This window comes from Neovison vison, chromosome 5 (assembly GCF_020171115.1).
Source record: "Neovison vison isolate M4711 chromosome 5, ASM_NN_V1, whole genome shotgun sequence".
In the NCBI taxonomy this organism is placed as follows: Eukaryota; Metazoa; Chordata; class Mammalia; order Carnivora; family Mustelidae; genus Neogale; species Neogale vison.
The window spans coordinates 114,734,777-114,756,568 of NC_058095.1; the positions used below are offsets into that span (position 1 = coordinate 114,734,777).

The 21,792-nt window shown below is 35.5% G+C and overlaps 1 protein-coding gene across 1 annotated transcript in view; it reads left to right on the plus strand.

Annotated features, from left to right (window-relative positions):
- Positions 1–21,792, plus strand: part of SUGT1 (SGT1 homolog, MIS12 kinetochore complex assembly cochaperone) — a 41,396-nt gene that overhangs the window by 16,170 nt on the left and 3,434 nt on the right. Inside the window, exons 9-12 of the mRNA XM_044249834.1 lie at positions 974–1,070; positions 1,819–1,926; positions 12,274–12,364; positions 15,686–15,867. Of these exons, the coding sequence (XP_044105769.1) occupies positions 974–1,070; positions 1,819–1,926; positions 12,274–12,364; positions 15,686–15,867 (478 nt within the window). The remainder of the gene's footprint in view (positions 1–973; positions 1,071–1,818; positions 1,927–12,273; positions 12,365–15,685; positions 15,868–21,792) is intronic.

Genomic DNA, 21,792 nt, shown 5'->3' on the forward strand with positions numbered 1-21,792 from the left:
CTGCTCTTTCTAGGGAGATTTAGGATGACTCTCCCAAATACCAAGTAGATAAGGAATTTGGACTAGCTTGATGGCAGCAGCAGGAATAGAAGAGAAACCTTAAATAATAATTATGTTTGGAGCATACAATAACCCACCGGTATTAAACATTGATTTAATACTGGTTCTGTGTACCAGGCACTATGCTTAGTTCTAGGAATATGGTAGTGGCAGGATAGATAAACTGCTCTGCCTCATGGAGGCTAATTTGAGAGTAAGGATCCCTGCATTTCTAGAGGCTTATGTGGGAAAGACACATAATTAGAATCTCTAGGCACATTAGTTTTCCCATGTACCTTGAAAGTGAAGGAAGATCCGGTATTTAATGTGCCTGGCAGGATGAGTTAAATTTTAAGTTATTTTAATTTTAGCTCATTTGCTTCTGCTCCCTGTGTTCAGGGCTGTTTGCCCCAGCTTCAGTTAAGAGATTTTGGTGTGGAGTCCAGCTGACATGGATCCAGTTTAACACCTGCATCTGACTGGCTGATTGCTTTGCCCATCTGGGCCTATTTTTCATCTGTAAAAGAGGGATAGAAGTGCTTTTTCTTACTATTAGGTTGAAATGAAAGTGTAAGGCTGTTAATGGTATATAATAATGGTTTGCTGTTAAGAGTAAATTTCATCTTTAACATTAGCTTAAGCACAACAATATTAGAGATATGAGTCAGAGCCCAGAAAATCATGGAAATATTTAAGTATCCTGGAAAGGTTTGAGGCATCATACCCTAATGTTCTTTTCCATTAGTGCAGATCAAAGAAAATTAGTTACATAAAATTGTTTCTGTGAATCACCATCTGCTTTGCTTATTTGTTCCTCAAGGTGGAGCTCTTGTTGTTTATCAGATTGTAGTTTTATCTTGATAAAACATAAAGCAGCAGCAACTTTAAGAAAATTAAATGTTCTAAGGTGGTTTTTCTTTTTTTTTTTTAATAGGTATGACTGGTATCAAACAGAATCTCAAGTAATCATTACACTTATGATCAAGAATGTTCAGAAGAATAATGTAAATGTGGAATTTTCAGAAAAAGAGGTTATTACAGTCTTTGAACCATTTTTTATTTCGAGATTAAATACTTTTATTTGGAAGTATAGTATACCACAGAAGAATCTATAGCAGTTTATCAGATATTTCTTCCTGCAATGTGGAAAATGCTGATGAAAATCTGAAGCATTGCTTTTCAGCTTGAATGATTTTAAATTTTGAGACAAATGTATACTGTAGGTTATAGCGAGATGTGCATTATCTTTTCTTTTTTAGATTTGAAATTCAAAGCAGAACTTGGCTGACACATATAAAAGACATTAGTAAGATGTGATTTGGTTACATTTGTATACCTTACGAACAAGGTCTTATTTTTTGTGTGATTTATACGTCTTAGAATTTACTAACCACATTAAATTAGTGTGACTTGTAATAACTTGATTTCTTAGCGTTTAGTGGAAAACTTCAATGATATTTAAGTTAGTGGCAGAAGTAGGTATTTTGCATATAAATACTTTTGTTACATTTTGTGTTGTTTTGCTCTTATATCTTGAGTTTTCTAGAGATTTAAACGTTAAATGAAACATACTGTGTTCTGCTTATTTAATTGTGTATGTGAGAATCCATGTAAAAGATTCCAGGAAGAAAAAGAATATTTTGAATTTCTTAAATTTGATATTCCATAGAAAGTGTAAAATAATCAGTGGCAGCATGAAGTTCTGTTATATTCAGTCTAAGTATTTTACCTTTCATTATATAAATTTATAAAATGCACTGCTGATTTTGTCTTCATTAGTTGTCTGCTTTGGTGATACTTCCTTCTGGAGAGGATTACAATTTGAAACTGAGACTTCTTCATCCTATAATACCAGAACAGAGCACATTTAAAGTACTTTCAACAAAGGTAAGACAATTTTAAAAGAGTTGTCAGTAGTGGGGGCATCTGGCTGGCTCAGTAAGAAGAGCATGTGACTCGATCTTGGGGTCATGAGTTCAAACCCCATGTTGGGTGTAGAGATAGATTTTTTATTTAGTTATTTATTTTTATTTGAAGATTTTATTTATTTATTTGACAGAGATCACAAGTAGGCGGAGAGGCAGGCAGAGAGAGAGGGGAAACAGAGCAGAGAGCAGAGAGTCCCATGCAGGGCTCAATCCCAGCACCCTGGGATCATGACCTGAGCCAAAAGCAGAGGCTTTAATCCCCTGAGCCACCCAGGCTCCTGAGAGATAAATTATTTAAATGAGAAGAGTTGTCAGTATTATTTTCAGAATAAAGAAATATTGGTCAACTAATTGCCAATGTGATTATAAGCTTATAGATCCTTTTAAGCACATATTTTCAGATTAAAAGTTACAGGTAAGTGGGTGTCTGGGTGGCACAGTCAGTTGGGTGTCTGCCTTCAGCTCAGGTCATGATCCTGGAATTCCAAAATGGAGTCCCGCCTGGAGCTCCCCACCTAGTGAGGATTCTCTTTTTCCTTCTGACCTTCCCCTCTCTCCTGCTTTCTCTCTTTCACTCTCTCTCTCAAGTAAATAAAATCTTTAAAAAAGAAAGAAAGAAAAGATAGGTAGGTACAGGTAAATAAAACAAATTTCGAGTAACAGTTTTCTTCTTCCCAGATTCTAGGACAATGGAATTTAAAAGTTAGTTTAACCTTAGTTTGTATACTTAAGATTGGTATATTTCTTAAAGAGGTGTTCAAAAAAGTTGAAATTATCAGCCTGTCGTTAAGATTTGATAAAGTCTATTCTCTTAAACTTGGCCTGTTTTTGATGTATAAATATTTTCTTACCCTATCTTAATGTAGTCAAAAATACAAACTACTATGAAGATGAATCTGCTCTTTTTTTTGTTATTTAATTAAGCTGAATATTAAAATACTTTGTTATGAGGGAATACTGAATGATTTAAACTACAGTTCCAGTAATTATATAATTTTTAGGTTTCTTTATATTTTCAAAAAAGTAAAATATGCAGTAGAATTAAAATTCATAGAATGCTTTAGACAGCAGTCAGAAGATATAGATAGTATAAGTCAGACAAGTACTGAACTACTGAACTGAAAAATAAAAAAAACCTGACTCTGGTTCTTTGCTTGTCCTGTGAATTTAGACTAGTTATGCAATTATTATAAGACTAAATTTTCACCATCTTTAAAAATGAGAGGTATGGACTAAATGAGCACTAAATTTTTTTCATCTATAAAATTGTGTGAGGATGTATAATGAGTTAGGACAGCAGGTGATTTAAGTAGACTTTTTCCATTACTATACCTTCTTTATACATATGTCTTAGAACATAACTGTGTTAGTAACTATTGAGTTTAAGTGCTAAGGACGTGAATTTTCCTATCCTAGAATAGAATCAGGGTTGGCCTGCGTTTGGGAGAAATGATAACTGGGCCTGCAGAAAGAAGGGGATACCTGCAAAACATTTGAGCAGAAGCGCAGAGTTAAGAATTGGTAGTTTGGGGGCACCTGGCTGGCTCAGTGGGTTAAGTCTCTGCCTTCAGCTCAGGTCATGATCTCAGAGTCCTGGGATGGAGCCATGCATTGGGTTCTTTGCTCAGGGTCCTGGGATGGAGCCATGCATTGGTTTCTTTGCTCAGCAGGAAGCCTGCTTCCCACTTTCTCTCTGCCTGCTTCTCTGCCTACTTGTGATCTCTTTCTCTCTCTCTCTCTCTCTCTGTCAAATAATTAATTTAAAAAAGAATTGGTAGTTTTTTGCATCTAGTTAGAAGTGATTTTCCCACTTATTTGAAGATTACAAAGTACAGAGTTGTTAAATTATGAGTAGACATGAGAAGACACAGTTGTTTGGATGATAGAAAGTGAGAAAAAGGGGTGAAATCTTAACAAGATTTTAGTCTTACCCCATCCACACAATGTAGAATTTGTTTTATAAAAGAAGTTGAGTAAATAATCAACCACAAAACTGTAGCTAGATTTGGGAGATCAGAAAGTTAAGGGTTTGGCGTTTTTGTACATATTTTTACCAACAGGTTGTTAATGCACATTTCTTTTGAAGTATAATAGATGGTAAATGACTTAAAAACTTGTGTTACTGGGTCTCCTCATATAATTTATGGAAGAATAGGATGTGTGGTAATGAATACACAAGTTTGTGTGGCTAGAATTGAGGATGTTAACAAAGCACGGTATTCTCTCCTTAATTCTCCTTTGATTCTTGAGTGCTTGTTTCTAACCATCAGCAACCCCCCTGCTCTATTCCCAGTTTGCTTTTTTGATCCCTTCTTTCTTTAAATGCTACATGACTACTTTTCTTTTTTATATAGTAGTTCATATATATATTTCATTATTCTTGCATCTAGTCTGTGAGGATAGGAAGCAAGTCATATCCATACCTGCAGGTAAGGATATCCCAGTGGACTCCACAAACTAAAAAATGAGTAATTCTTTAGTATAAGTATGATCCATTTGCTAAATTTGTCTAGCCCTGTGCATTGTACATAGTGCTGGTCAGTAATTGTTCAGTGAATGAATTTAAGTTGGATTCTAATGTTAATGCTTTGAGATTGATAGAGTATTTTTATTCTTCGTTTTAATAGATGAAAAGAAACTGAGGTTCCTGGACTTTTAAATGCTTTTCCCGAGTTTTACATAGTTACTGAATTGTTCATCCTGGCCCAAAAGGAATACTTCTCTGTCTGGAAAGCTGGTGCTTCTTTGTTTAGGTCTTTCTAAGTTCTTTAATAAAGAAGTAAAATTTTTAAGAAGTGTAATGGAAGATAATTATTGTTCTTCTCTTAACCCAAAGTAATATATATTAGTTTTGTTAAGACTGCTAACTTTTAAGCTGTGTTTTATGGGAAACAAATTGAAATAATTGCACTTAATTTTATCTTAAGGGAAATGAAAGTTTTGAATCTTTTTTTCCATACAGCAAAGGGAGACTGTTTCAATACTGAAAGTAAAATTTTTCTTTGGGTTACTGAGGCTTATTTCATGATGACACTAAGAAAAAAATAAGTCATTTGATTTTCATTTGTATTTAGATGTCTTGAATCCTGTCTTGAATCAGAATGGTTCTGTTTAGAAGAATCTGGTAAAATTAGGGATTCCTTAAAATCTGCTTTAAAAGGCCTATTTCTTTGCTTTGAGAATCCAGTTTCTTTCTTTTCCACCTTCAAGACTGAATAAGTGTTGCATATTCTTGTATAATTGTTGGTTAATTGTTACTAATTCAAGTGAAATATAATTTGCAGTGAAAATAAGAGCTATAGGACCCTTAAGTTAATCAAGCAGCATTTCTTGGCTCAGTATTTTACAATAGCATATCTAGTCGGAATTCATATTTTTTTCCAGTACCTCTGATAGTTATTTCTACTTTTTATTGAATATCAGCCTTCATAACTGCCTATTCATTTTCTTTATTAAGAAACTGCATTCTTGGGCGCCTGGGTGGCTCAGTGGGTTAAGCCGCTGCCTTCGGCTCAGGTCATGATCTCAGGGTCCTGGGATCGAGTCCCGCATCGGGCTCTCTGCTCAGCGGGGAGCCTGCTTCCTCCTCTCTTTCTCTGCCTGCCTCTCTGCCTGCTTGTGATCTCTCTCTGTCAAATAAATAAATAAAATCTTTAAAAAAAAAAAAAAAAAAAGAAACTGCATTCTTTGTTCCATCTTGTTAATTTCATGACAATATCCCTTGCTCACAATCACAAGATTATAACTTCAGTGACAGCTATGCTGTGAAATACTCATTTTAAAGATTGATAGTCACTACTTCCAAAAAATTAGAATTTTCAAAATCCTTTGAAGTTAATTCACCCTGGAAGAAATGTTCTTCCAGGCACCAGGCTGGCTTAGTTGGTGGAGTATACAACTCTTGATCTTGGGGTGATGGGTTCGAGGCTCATGTTGGATGTAGAGTATTTCAAAATCTTCAAAAGAAAAAAAAGAAAAATGTTTTTCTATTCCTGTTTCTAGTCAAAGCAGTCTTTTTGTATTTGTATCTATATAAACTATGAAGGCTTTTACCTGGAACTGTGAGAAGTAAAGTATCTTTATTTGGAGACAAATAATTGCTCCCTTCTCCTTTCTTAACTGAATAATATTGAGAGGTTTTAGAGTGAACTCCTTTTCTTTTTTTTTCTTTTAAAGATTTATTTATTTATTTGACAGACAGAGATCACAAGTAGGCAGAGAGGCAGGCAGAGAGAGAGGAGGAAGCAGGCTCCCTGCTGAGCATGGAGCCTGATGCGGGGCTCAATCCCAGGACTCTGGGATCATGACCTGAGCCAAAGGCAGAGGCTTTAACCCACTGAGCCACCCAGGCGCCCCTGAACTCCTTTTCTTAATATTCATAGAAGAATCCTAATGATGATGTAATAGAGTTGGAGATGTTTGGACAGCATGCTTCTGCTTTTTTAAACACAAAGGTGTGGGGGTTTGGGGATTGTTTTATGTCTTTTTCTCTTTTAAAATTTTATGCATTTATTTAGAGAGAGAGAGCGCACACACGAGCAAGGGAGGGGTTCTGGGGAGAGGGAGAAAGAATCCCAACCAGACTCTGCACTGAGAGCAGAGCCTGAGGCAGACTTCAATCCCATAACCATGAGATCATGACTTGAGACGAAGTCAAGAGTCCGATGCTTAACTGAGCCACCCATTGGCCCCATGTTTTACGTCTTTGATACAGTGGTGGTGGTAATAGTTTTTGTTGTTGCTTTTTTTAAAATAAGTATTTGGGGGACGCCTGGGTGGCTCAGTTGGTTGGACGACTGCCTTCGGCTCAGGGCGTGATCCCGGAGTCCCGGGATCGAGTCCCACATCGGGCTCCCAGCTCCATGGGAAGTCTGCTTCGCTCTCTGACCTTCTCCTCGCTCATGCTCTCTCTCACTGTCTCTCTCTCTCAAATAAATAAATAAAAAATCTTTAAAAAATAAAAATAAAAATAAAAATAAAATAAGTATTTGGTTGCTGATAATCCACAGATTGTTTTTGAAGTGTATTCTTGCCCCCTTTTCTATAATGCATATTCATATATTTTCCAAAGAAAAGGATTTTTTTAAAGGATTTTATTTATTTATTTGAGAGACAGAGATCACAGGTAGGCAGGGAGGCAGGCAGACAGAGACAGATGGGGAAGCAGGCTCCCTGCTGAGTAGAAAGCCCATTGTGGGGCTTGATCCCAGCACCCTGGGATCATGACCTGAGCCAAAGGCAGAGGCTTTAACCCACCGAGCCACCCAGGCACCCCAAAAGAAAAGGATTTTACTGTAAAGACTGTCTATAGCTATCTCTTTAAATTTAACCATACATTTTGGATAATTTTTTGATGCGCGCAAGTATTCTACAGCAAAGTATTTCACTATACATTTATTGTAGCTTAGCCAGTCCTTGCTGTTTGACCTGTGCAGAATTACAGTAGGTAACTGTTTTGATTGCGGTGTATTATCCCATGTGATCCTCACAAATACTGCTTGGTGTAGGTATTTTTGTCACCTATTTACAGAACCCAGAGATGTTAAGTAATTTGCCCAGATTTTTTAGCTAATTATAATGATGAAGATAATGATAATAGCATTCAGTTATTTGCCAGACATAGTGCTCTCTTGTTTTCATACATGGTTTCATTTAACTCTGATAAGGACCCAAAATGAGGTAGACCCTATTAAATCACTTTTTATAGGAGAAACAGGCTCAGTGAGATTAGGTACTTATTCATGGTCATAGTTCCAACAAGTAGTACCTGTTTATGACTCCTTTCTAAAATTATGCAGTTGATAGTTTTTGTCCTGCTTTCAACCTCTGCTTATTTCTGAGGAAATAAGTAAAACTTCTAGCAGTGAAAGACACTTCCAGCAAGTTGTCTATCTATCTTGGTTGCCTCATCTCTAAAGTATGGATGGTAATCTCCTTTTATAGGGTTGTCCTATTAAGTGATGACATATGCAAAGCACACAGGCTTTATAGTAGTGCTCAACAAATATTCCTGCTATTACTATTTTATCCTGATTATGTAGATTTTTATTCCAGTTATAAAAGCAATAAATGCATATTATAGAAAATGTAGAAAAATATAAAGGAGCTGAGAAAGTAATCAGTCTCACTACTAATGACATTTTGACAGACTTCCAGAAAACGAGTATTTTTTATATTTAGATTTTTTTTCTTTTTAAAGATTTTATTTATTTGAGAGAGGGAGAGAGCAAGAGAACACAAGCAGAGGGAGGGGCAGGCAGAGGGAGAAGCCGACTCCCCGCTGAGCAAGGAACCAGATGCAGGACTCCATCCCAGGACGCAGATCATGACCTGAGGCGAAGGCAGACTCTTAACTGATTGAGCCACCCAGGTGCGCCCCCCCCCCATTTAGATCTTTCACTACAAGTGATATACTGGAATTTTTTGTTTATGGGAATATCTCTTCTGATTAATTTCTTCAGGAAGAATAGAGACTGTGATTTCATGTACTATCACAGTTCCTGGCCCACAGTAGGTACTCCTTAAATATTTGAATTGTACTATTAGAGCTTTTGTGATTTTTCAGTTTCTCATCATTAATAACTGTCTTCTGCATTTTAAAAAAAGATTATGAAATGATGTGAATGAAAAAATAAAGATGGTAGATGTGCAGTATGGTTTTAGGAAGACTGAGTTTGCTCTATTTTTGGACGAAGTGGTTAGGTACAGCAGTTAAACGTGCTGAGAGCTGAGTAAGAACATTGTGAAATTACATTCTAAAGGTCAGAAACAATTGTTTAATGACTACAGCCTTGAAACAGATGGTTGTCAAAACTTTGCCAGGAAAAAAGTTCAGCAGTAAATTGGCATAGCTCTCTAATCGCTGAGAAAGATGCCTTCCTGTCAGCCTATGGCAGTAAGTGGGAGCTTTTGCCTCCTCCTAAGAAGGTCGTGTCTGGATGCCATGACCCTTTTGGAGTAATGGCTTCCCTTTAAATCTGAAGTTCTTTCATTGGAAAATATTAAATTGTCCGTGCATAAAGAATTTAGAAGTGGGTGATAGTATGCAAAATCATGAAAACTTAACAATCTGGAACAGCAGGGATTCTTATTTAGTAACCTGTGAATACTGCTTTGGGATATTACTGAAAGCCTTCCCCGTGCATATGAGAGGAACATTCAAACCAACGTTCTAAGTTAACTTATAAATTAATTTTGACTTAAATGAAAATAGAATAGCTAAATAATAGTTGTAATAAAAAATATCTGAAATTGGGTGTGTGGTAACTCTGGAATTACCTGCCAGAGTCATTAAGACTTAAAACTTCATTTTTACAAGCATGTATAAGCATTGAAAGTGAAATGGGTGTAAAAAGGAATTCACAGAAAATTAGCTCTCCCACTTTTTTAGAAAGCTGCTTTAAGTATGTTTTTATTATGTGCAGCTATTTTAATGAATGGATTAAATACAATTTCAAGTTCAGTTCAGTGTTTCTCACTTGATACGCGTCGTTACTAAGGGCTTTGACTTTGGCCTTACAAAGTCCTCATTCTGCACATTTCATACTGCACCGTTCATACTGCACAATTACTTAGGTTATAGTGGCTTTCAGTACATGTGAGTGCCAGTGTATGCTGCTCCTTAGGTGAAATAAGGAACTTTTTGTTGACTGTGCTTAAGTGCAGGAATTTGAGATGTGAATGGAGGGTGCCCTGAGGCAGAGATATTAGCTAAGGGTAGTGTTGATGTATACACTGCTTGCCAGGTCTTCATTTCCAGATGAGTTGAAAAAGGAGCAAGATGAAGTTTTAAATTTTAGGATAATATCCCCTTTCAGTAACTGTTGCTGAGTCATTGCCAGCTATTAGAGTTTTGCTCCTTTTTGATAAATATTCCAGCAGTGACAACTTAAAACAACCATATTACTATCCATATTACAACCATATTACTATTAATACTGTGTATGAGAAAATATGGGTAGTGTTTTACTTTATAAAAATTAGTCATTCATTTTAGAGAATTCTAGAGATACATATAAACTTAATGTTAAAAATACTATACTTTTCCAGTGACATTTTGTTTCATGGTGTTTTCATTATGAAAACAGTATTTTGTTAAATTTCTGTGCTAAAGAAAATACAAATACTCGAAGACTGCACCCTTCCTATACCATCACTTCTGTCTGATTAAAATTATTGGCAGATTTCTCCGTTAATGTTTTGTTAAGGTATTTTAAAATGTAAATTTTAGGGATTCTGACACTAAATGCAGGTGGTAGAAAGATCTGAATTTTTCTGATTTCACAGAGTTAAAGAACCAGTGTAAATAGGCTTTTCTTTTTGTTACATTTGTCTTTTGATTTTTTTTCCCCTATTTACAAAAGTAAATCCTTTTCTTAGAAGAAATTAGAACATAAAATTCTGTTTTGAGGGACGCCTGGGTGGCTTAGTTTTAAGCATTTGACTCTTGCTTTTGGCTGGGGTCATGATCTCTCAGGGTCTTGAGATGGAGCCCTGTATTGGGCTCTGTGCTGGCTGTGGATCCTGCTTAGAATTTTCGCTCTCCCTCTCTCCCTCCCCGCGCTTGCACTTCCTCTCTCTCTAAAATAAATATATAAGATCTTTTTAAGAAAATTTTATTTTGGTTCTTAAACTGCATTATAATTGGCTTATTAGTGCTATGAATACTGATTTTGCTAGGCTAAAAATGGGAATGAGAGCATTATTTGAACAAGGAAAACAAAAGGTATATGTAAGTGCTCTGTGAGTGTGTGTTACACTTAAGGGTAGACTCTAGGGTGGTGCAGCCTTGATGAGAGAATTAAAGATGCTTTTAATATTTCATTTTAATAAGTGAAGCTAGTTCAGCATTTAGAAGATCTTTGTAGTTTGCCTTACATGTCTTTCACCTTTATTTTTTACTGTTTTAACATAAATCCTGGACTTGAGACAAATGGGTCTTGTCCATACTCCCTGACGCACTATGTCCTTTGAAACCTCAGGGCTCCACTTTTAGGCTGTTTCTTTTGTCCCTTGAGACGTCCCCCTTTCACTATTGCAAATACTTATGCCCCTCAAAGCTCTTCAAGAGCTGCCTACAAGAACATGTTTTTAATATTTTAAAAATCTACCACATCCTTGAAGATTACAACTTGCTCATATTCGGTGTTTAATAATTATTGAGTGAATTATTATGAACATTTTAGATTATTTGTAGTATTTTTATACAATGATAGGAATTGGTCTCAACTCTCAAATGGGTTATTGTACAAGCAATATGGTAATACCATTATTTTTTAAAAAGATTTATTGGGGCACCTGAGTGGTTCAGTCGGTAGGGCATCTGCCTTCCACTTAGGTCATGGTCCCAGGGTTCTGTCATTGAGCCCCATGTTGGGCCCCTGCTTAGCAGGGAGTCTGCTTCTCCCTCTCTCTCCCACCCACCGCACTTGTGTGCTTTCTCACTATCTTTTTCTCTCTCAAATAAATAAATACTTAAAAAATTTTTTTTAAAAATTTATTTTAGAGAGCTTGAGCAGGGGGAGGAGCAGAGAGAAAGAAAGGGAAGCAGACTCCCCAGATGGGGGTGAGTGGCTTGATCTCGACAACCAGAGCTGACATCAGGAGTCAGATGCCTAGGGGGCACCTGGGTGGCTCAGTGGGTTAAGCCGCTGCCTTCAGCTCAGGTCATGATCTCGGGATCCTGGGATCGAGTCCCTCATCGGGCTCTCTGCTCAGCAGGGAGCCTGCTTCCTCCTCTCTCTCTCTCTGCCTGCTTCTCTGCCTACTTGTGATCTCTCTCTGTCAAATAAATAAATAAAATCTTTAAAAAAAAAAAAAAATAGCCTACCTGACTGAGGCACCCAGGCACTCCTGTACTAATTCCTTTAGAACAGGGTTTCTCAGTGAGGGGTGCTGTTGACATTTTGGGTTGGATAATTCTTTGTTGTGGAGGGGTTGTCCTTAATGTTGTAGGATGTTTAGTAGCATCCGTAACCCCCACCCCAGTTGTGAGGACCAACAATAGCTATAAAAGTTGCCAAATCACCCCTGGTTGAGAACAGTTCATTGGAAGAAAAAAGCATATGGATTTCAGGATTCTTAATTATAGCTTATAGTGTGTATACATGTTGTTTTTGAAGGGTGGCTTTTAAATAGAAATAAAATGTTTCAGAGTTCTTCAAATTTAACCTTGTATAATTCAAGGAAATCATCTCGGGCACTATTAATTCTTAAAAAATTTTATGACTTAAGGAAATTGCATTTGTTTTTTACTGTTTTGTATATTTTACCTGAAATAATAAATTTTATTTGGTGTTTCCTCCAGATTGAAATTAAAATGAAAAAGACAGAGGCTGTGAGATGGGAAAAGCTAGAGGGGCAAGGAGATGTGCCTAAACCAAAACAGTTCATAGCAGGTTTGTTGTCTGGCCTTGATGAGCTTTAAATTCATATTGTGTTATATACTTGAAGTTAAATAGTAATGAGCATTTTTTCTATTTTCATTATTTATGTTCCCAAGAACAGATACAGTGAGTGCAGTAAGATTGCTCTGTAATGAATACAAAGTGCCTTTTATGTAAAGTTTCTACCTTCTTCAATTCTTCAGCTGAGAATAAGAGTGAATGCCTGCATAAACCCTGACTGGGTTGCGTTTTTATTGTTTACCCAGTCGCTGATGACATTAGTTGAGGGTTGTTTTTGTGTGTTGCCCTTTCCTATTGCTTCTTTTTGGATTGTAAGTGGATTAGAGGTTTATTCTGCTGAAATAATTTTCTCCTCTTCACTCTCCTTTTTATTTATTCCTTTATGTTTCTTCTGATATTGTCAACTCTAATTTCGTGGACTTTCAGGGCTTCACAGAGTAAAATATCTAACCCATTTCACTCTATTGCCCTTAAAGAAGTGCTCACAAACGGGTCATGAAAACCTAAGAAAAGCCCAGAAGAATAGAAAACTAGGGTTGATTGTTTTTAACCCTATAAGGAACAGACTACTTAGTTGGGATCAATTTTAAGCCTACGCAAATGACAGCTATTTTTCTAATGGAATGATTAATCTGCTTAGATACTGTTAGAATTACAGTCTGAGAGTATGTTTTATAGCAATGCCCTCATTAAGGAAAGGAGAGAAAATTTTTTTGATTAATGTTCTGATTTGATGACTAAAATGCTACTTATAGATTTTTTCACTGCTCTTTCTGTAACAGAAAACAGATTTCTTATGGCACCTTTTAGAAAACACTGAGTTAGCCAACAAATCATTCATTATATATTTTTAATTTATTTTTATTTTTTTATTCATTATATTTTTATTTTGAAATAATTTTAGATGTCCCTAGAAGTTGCAGAAATGATAAGTTCTCATGTGCCCTTCACCCATCTTCCCTGCATAATAATATCACAACTAGTCTGTTGTGTAATTAGCAAAACCAGAAAATTGACACCAACAGATAATTTTTTAAGGATTGAAATATTTGAAGTTGGTATGTAGGCTGTTAAGCTTCTGCTTCATGTTTTATGTGAAAGATAGAGGAAAGATGTTATGTGATTCTTTTGGGTCTGACTCCCAGAGATTTGGGGGCTGAGGTTTATATAGAGCTCAAAAAGCGTTTAAAAAACAAAAACAAAAAACTTTAAATCTTACTCAGTTCTAACAACAGTCCTCTGTAGGAGGCAGCCCTGTTTTGCAGGGTCTAAAAGTAAGCAACTTGCTTAAGATCACCCAGCAGTTTTTGTGGTCTAGGACTAAACCCTGGTCTTCAGGGTCTTGGTCTGGTTCTTATATAAACCCTGTATGTGATGCTGGTTGTTGCTGCATCTTTTAACAATGGAAAAAAGTCTCTACTGACCTGAGAATCTTTGCAGTTATTTGATATTATAATGAACGAACAAGGAAGTTAGGTTACCCATCCATTCCTAAGTAGTTTATCCACCATCTACTGGTGTTAAAGTTTTCTGAGATTAAATATGGAGATTTTTTTTAGTGTTGTAGTTGCAGAGTTTTTCTAAACTCAATGCCTTGTATATTTCATATGCTATTCCTTCTGTCTTGTTATATTTTTGTAAGGAATTGATATGCTTGTCAGATTCCCATGTCTTGCAAGCTGGAGAGTGCAGATAAGGGCAAGTTGTTTAACCTTTCTGGACCAGTTTTCTTATCTGTAAATGGAGGTTAGAAATCTGTTCCCTTTCTTCTAGGGAGTCAGCATTAGGATTAATTAAACCCATGCATTTTTAGGCTCTTAATTTAATACGACATACTTTTTTTTGCTTTCTTTGGCTACTAGTGAAAATGCACATAGATAGAGGGGATTACTGGTAGAAAAGGGTAGATCAGAAAACTATATGCTTACACTAAAAAAAACTATGTGGGGTGCTGTTTGGTTTTGTTTCTCTGGGGAGATAGGCAGGGAAGAAGTTGGCTTACAGGTGAAAAGAAGGGATGGAACAGCAGACTGAACAGTTGGTAGTTTCTCATTTTTGAACTATTTTGAGGAAAGAGGGACATGTTGTATGTCCTAATTTATTAATAGGAAAACTTTGAGTCAGGTTTTTTAAAGCTCTGTGGCTACACTGTCCAGTATAGTGACCACATGTACCTGCTGAACATTTGAAAATGACTGGTTTGGATTGAGTTGTGCTGGAAGTATAAAATACCAGATTTTGAAGACTCTGAAAGAACATAAACTGTCTTCTTAATATATTAATATTGATCCATGTTGAAGTGATACCGTTTTGTGTATGTAGGTTAAATAAAACATATTACTAGAATGCATTTCACCTGATTCTTTTTAGTAACATGGCTACTAGAAATTTTTAAATTATGTATGTGGCTCACATTTGTGGCCTGTGTAGTATTTCCATTGGAGAGTGAACACAACTGCTCCTATAGCTACTAGGTAGATTACTTTTTAATTACTCGGGTGCCACCATCTTGATTCCCTTAGTCTTTGGGATAGCCCTGGCAGTGCCCTGAGCTGCTGAGCCAGTCAATAGCCTCTCTGGTTTTAAGCAGCCTTGGTTTACCTCAGTGTGCCCTACAGGTACTATTATTTTCTGTGTGTGCATGAGTGAGCATTGAACTCTAAATGATCACATGGTGTATTTTTCAACATTCAAGAATTGCTTATTATCTCTTATTGAAGTAATTAATAATTTAATGTGGGGAGAGGATGGAGTCTTAACTCACTGTCTAATGGCATGGATAATTATATTTTCAGTTTATCTCTACTCTGAAAGAGAGATGCAGGCCGTGATCGTATAGTGGTTAGTACTCTGCGTTGTGAAAGAGAGATGCAGCTCAAAAAAGCCACGTTTTTAACATTTATTAAAATTTACTTAGAAATTTCTTAATGAAGCATTATTTAAAAACCCTTTTTAGAATTGTACTATCTCAGCAACTTTTCTGTAAATATAAAAGTTCTAATATATTTCTCACTCAGTTCCCTTATTTTTAATACAAAGAATGTTTTTAATCTAATTCTGTAACATGTACCGAAAACATATACTTCATTAGATTTTGCTCAAAATAAATTCCTGGATTTTACATTACACTGATTCAGTTTGTAATAGTGTAAATCTGATTATTGATTTATATATCAGAAAGACATTTATTATGAAATTTAGTGACCTAAACTATTTTCTACGATGTTCTGTATGTCATGGTCACAAAGTTTACATATTCTTGACATAATCATCATATGTTGATTAATCACATCTATCTTTTTTACTCCGTAGATGTAAAGAACTTATATCCATCATCATCTCATTATACGAGAAATTGGGATAAATTGGTTGGTGAGATCAAAGAAGAAGAAAAAAATGAGAAGTTGGAGGGAGATGCAGCTTTAAACAAACTATTCCAGCAGATCTATTCAGATGGTTCTGATGAAGTGAAACGTGCTATGAACAAATCATTTGTAAGAACATAAGCTTGAAAAACATATACTGTGGTAGTACTCCAGAAATTTTAACAGAAAGATTAATTAGGCAATTTGAAACCATATTGCATGTACTGTGGTTGGGAGGCCTTTTTGAATAGGCTTCATCTGAACATTTCTTTCTGCTCTAAACTAAGAGTAATAATTGGGGAAGTTGGAAACTTGTCGGGGAGTTGAGACGCAAGTGGTTTATTCCAAATATTTTTTAGTTACTGAGTTAGAACTTGGAAGGCTTAAGGAAATACTCTAATTACTCTAGTTGGATTTATCACAATAGCTAAAGGAATCTCCATTAGAACCATATATAGTGGCCTCAGCGTCAGAGATGAAGAATATAGACAGGAAACTGCCAGAATGGTGTTTGGCAAGTAGAAGGTGCACATTAATTACTCATTGGTTTGTTAATGATTTATCTGTTGATTAAGGGAATAAGCCCCAGGACAACATAAATACCATCTGAACTCAAGGCCTCAAGTTCTGAGATTTTTAATAACAAGTTATCTCTATAAAACTAGGTTGATGATTTTCCTGTAGTTGTAGTCATTTGACTTTTATCAGTAGTTTTGGAAATGTCACTCTCTTCTAAGGTATTTATATTCAAATTAGTATTTAGTTAATAAATGTCTTGGAGACTCAGATATTCCACAGAAGTTACCGTGTTGTAGCTGCTCGTGACTGAGCATTTCCCTGTTGATTTTTTTTTTTTTTTTAAAGATTTTATTTATTTATTTATTTGACAGAGAGAGATCACAGTAGGCAGAGAGGCAGGCAGAGAGAGGGGAAGGGAAGCAGGCCCCTGCCGAGCAGAGAGCCCGATGCGGGACTCGATCCCAGGACCCTGAGATCATGACCTGAGCCGAAGGCAGCGGCTTAACCCACTGAGCCACCCAGGCGCCCTCCCTGTTGATTTTAAAAAGTGTTTCTAATTAAACTTTTTATGTCGAAATAATTATAGATTTATATGCAGTTGTAGGAAATAATGTAGATAGAGATCCCTTGTATCCTTTACGCAGTGTCCCCTAGTGGAATCATCTTGCAGAACTACAGTAGTGTATCACAACCATGATATTGACAGTTCAGATGAAGAACATTTCCACTGCCACAGGATTCCTACACTGTAGTCATTTTATAGCCATACACACTTCCTCAACCCTGCCCTTCCTTAATTCCTGGCACCACTAATCTGACAGGTCTTTGTGAGATACATAGTTTGCAGATATTTTCTCTCAGTCTGTACTTTGACTTTTTATTTTCTTAGTAGTTTTTTGCAGAGCTAAAGTATTCAATTTTGATGAAGTTCAATTTATCAATATTTTATTTTATGGATTATGCTTTTATTATCAAGTCTGGAACTCTTTGCCTAGTCTTAGATCTGAAAGATTTTCTCCTGCGTATTTCTTTCAATAAGTTTTATGGTTTTACATAATATGTTGAAGTCCATGATCCATCTTGAGTTAGTTTTTTTTTATATGAAGTTGAGATGTAGGTTGAGGTTTTTTGTATGTTTTGTTTTTAGCCTGCCTGTGTTCATTTGCACCAGAACTATTTGTTGAAAAACTCTTTCTAATACTGAATTGTTTTTGTGTTTCTCAAAAGTTACTTGAGTATATTTGTCAGTTTCTGAGTTCTCTTTTTCATCGACCTTACGTGTCTCCCTCCGTTAATACTATAGTCTTGATTATCTCAGTTATGTAAGTTTTGAATCCAGGAAGAGTCATTCCTTCTGTTTTGTTAATCATTTTCAAAATTGTTTTAGATAGGCTAGTTCTTTTGCTCTTCCTCATAAACTTTAGAATATTTTTGTGTATTATATCAAAACATCCTCTTAGGTATCGCATTGGACTATGTATCAATTTGGAGAGATTGACATTTTTACTGTGTTGAATCTGCCAATTCATTTATTTAGATCTTTGATTCTTTCATCAGCGTTGTGCAGTTTTCTACATGTAAATCCTAAATATTTTGCATGAGATACCTAAGTATTCTTTTTTGAGTGATTGTAAATCGTATTGTATATTTAACTTGGGTGTCCTTGTGCTAGTGTTTAGAAATACAGTTGGTTTTTTGTTTATCTTATATTCTGTGACCTTGCTAAACTCGTTTATTCTAGGGAATCTTTTGGTAAATGTGAGTTTCTATGTAGATAGTCATATTTTCAAGTAAGGACTTTTAAATCTAATATTTGTGACTTTCATCTTCTTTTTTTTGCTTTATTGCAACGGCTGGAACTTCTGGCACTATGTTGAATAAGAGTGGTGAGAGTGGACATTTATGCCTTGTTCCGATTTTAAGGGAAAAACCAGTCTTCCACCATTAATTACAGTGTTAGTGGTAGGTTTTTTGCAGATGCTCTATCAGGTTGAAGGTCTCTATTACTTGTGAGATTTTTATCATGAATGGCTGTTGACTTTTTGGAAGATCGCTGTTAGGTTCATCTATACCAACACCGCACAGATAGCTGTGCTTTTTTGGCATTGATTAAAATGATTATGTGATTTTTCTTCTTTAATCTGTTACAATGGGGATTTTATATGATTAGTATATTTCAGCTAAAACCCTGCTAAGAGGGAAATTTATACCATAAACACACACAATAGAAAACAGAAAGTCAAATCAATAATCATTCACATCTGAACAACCTAAGAAGATAGCAAAATAAACCCAAAGCAAGCAGTTGGAAGAAAATAACAAAGAACAGAAATGAATGAAATTTATAATAAAAATTATATTTTATTTATTGCATCCTTGGGATAAGCTTCACCTGGTCATGGTGTATAATTCCTTTTATATATATCGCTTAGTTCTACTTTCAGATACTTTGTTAAGGATTTTTTAATCTATGTTCATAAGCGATACATTTTTTTTTTGTACGTCTTTGTCTGATTTTGGTATCTGTGTAATACTAACTTCATAAAATGAATTGAGAAGTACTCTACTGTTTTTTGGAAGAGATTGTGTAGAAGTGGTGTTAATTTTTCTTTAAACTAGTAAAATCATCTGGGCCTGGACATTTCTTTTTTGTCAAGATTTTAAATTACTTAACTATTCTAGGGGTGCCTGTGTGGCTTAGTGGGTTAGGCCTCTGCCTTCGGCTTAGGTCATGCTCTCAGGGTCCTGGGATCGAGCCCCGCATCGGGCTCTCTGCTTGGCGGGGAGATTGCTTCTCCTTCTGTCTCTGCCACCTCTCTGCCTACTAGTGCTCTCTCTCTCTCTCTCTGTGTCAAATAAAATAAAAAATAAAAATAAATTACTTAATTATTCTAATAGCTTTGTAGGACTGTTCCAGTTATCTATTTCATATCATTGAGTGACCTGTGGCAGTTTGTGTTTTTGAGCATTTTATTCTATTTAGTTTATCTAACCTGTCAATGTTGGTAGTATTTTCTTACTATTTTTATTTTGCTATCTACAGGGTCTGTAGTGATACTCCATTTTATTCCTATGGTGGTAATTCGTATCTTTTCAGTCTTGATACAGAGGTTTGTCATTGTCAGTGAATTTTTTTCTTTCCACAGAATCGGCCCTTTGTTGACTTAAGAATATATTTTCTTCTATTTTTTATTATAAATTTCATTCATTTCATAAATTTCCCTTTTAGCAGGGTTTTAGCAGTCTCTCACAAATTCTAATGTTATATTGTCATTCAGTTTAATATGTATTTTGATTTCAGTTGAGACTTCATCACATGGATTGTTTAGAAGTGTGTTGTTCAGTTCCCAAATGTTTGGAGATTTTCCTGTTACCTTATTATTGGTTTCTGATTTTATTCCATTGTGATTTGAGATTACGTACAATGTGATTTACATTGTTTCATTGCCCAGCATTCAGTCTATCTCAAGTTTATGTTTCGCTTGAAAAGAAGTTGTATTCTGTTGTTGGAAGGAGTGTTCTGTAGTTGTCTGTTAGATCTTGTTGCTTGATACTGTTGTTGAATTCCTCTGTATCCTTGCTGATTTTGTCTTATTCTGTCAATTTTTTCTTCACATATTTTGCAGCTCTGTTTGGTTCATATGCATTTAGGATTGCTGTATCTTCATGGTAGATTGACCTTTTTATCATATATACATGTCATTTCTCTAGCTCTGGTAATTTTCTTTGCTCTGATACTAGTGTAGCCAATTCTCCTGTCTTTGATTAATCTTTGCATGATGTGTTGTTCCATTCTTTTATTTCCAGCCTGTCTATATCATATTTAAGTTGATTCCTTCTGTTTTAAAGTGAGTGTCTTGGGAGATAGCATATAGTTGGGTTGTTTTTCATCTCTTCTGCAAGTCTCTGTCTTTTAATTGATGTATTCAGATAATTTACATTAAATGTAATTATTGATACATTAGGACTTTAATTCTGCCATTTTCTTTTTTTGTTCTGTGTTTTGTTTTTGTTTTTCCTGCCTTCCTCTGAGTACTTGTAAATATTTTTTAGTTTCATTTTTATTTATTTGTATATTTTTTAGTGTTTCTTCTTTGTATAGGATTTTTAGTGGTTGCTTTGTATGCTATCTGTATTATACATAGCTTATCATAGTTTACTGGTGTTATTTTTAAAAGATTTTATTTATTTATTTGATAGAGAGGGATCACAAGTAGGCAGAGAGGCAGGCAGAGAGAGAGAGGGGGAAGCAGGCTCCCTGCCTAGCAGAGAGCCCAACATGGGGCTCGATCCCAGGACCCCTGAGATCATAACCTGAGCCAAAGGCAGAGGCACAACCCACTGAGCCACCCAGGCACCCGACCTGGTGTCATTTTTTTTGTCAGTTTGAGTGAAGTGTAGAAACCTTACCACCCCCCCCCCTTATATCCCTTTACCCTTTCTCATTTATAATTTTCACAAGTATTTCTTCTACATACTTTTAGAACCACATTATACAGCATTATATTTTCATTCAACTTTCAAACATAATTTAGAAAGTCCGAGAAAAAAGCAAATTCAATTTTATTGTCTTTTTTTAATTTCTAATGTTCTAAGATTGTCATTAGATTTTTCTTATTTTAGAGAACTTTCTTTAGGCATTCTTTTTATTTTATTATTATTATTATTATTTAAGTAGGCTCCATATCTGGAGTGGAGCCCCATGTGGGTTTGAACTCAAGACCTGAGCTGAAGTTGAGTCGTATGCTTAACCAACTGAGCCACTCACGTGCCCCCTGGCATTCTTTAGATCTGCCTGTGACAGATTCTTTGTCAGCAGGGATTTCTTTAGTTTTATTCTGATTGGGGTTTGTTGAATCTATAGGTTTATATGTCTTTCCAAATTTGGGAAATATTCAGCCATTATTTCATTGAGTATTTTTTCAGATCTACCCTCTTTGTCTTCTTCCTAGAACCTGATGATATAAGATAAATATTTTGTCACAGTTTCACACATCCCTGGGACTTTCTTCATTTCATTTCTCTTTTTTCTCTGTTGTTTTGATGAGATGATTTATATTGTCCTGTTTTCAGGTTCACTGATTCTTTCTCTCTCCGTTCTCTTCTGTTCTTTAGCCTGTCTACTTAACCTTTTTACTTCAACTGTAGTTTTTAATTCTAAAACATTCGATGGTTCTTTATATCTTTTTTCTTTGCTGAATTTTTTTATTTTTCATTTGTTTCAAGCAAGTTCATGATTTCTAGTTAAAGTATTTTTTATTATGACTATTTTAAAATCTTTTGTCAGATAATTTTAGCATTTATCATATCTCTAAATTAGCCTCTGTTGGTTGTCTTCTTTCTTGAAAAAATAGAATCTGAAATTTTCCTTCTGCTTTTTTTTTTTTTTTGACCAGCAGTAAGTGATTTTTCAGTTGAAACTGGGATGTTTTCATGTTCTGCAGTGCGACGGCATCTTATTTAAATCCTCTATCTTAGGGATGCCTGGGTGGCTCATCTGGTTAAGCATCTCCCTTCAGCTCAGGTCATGAACCA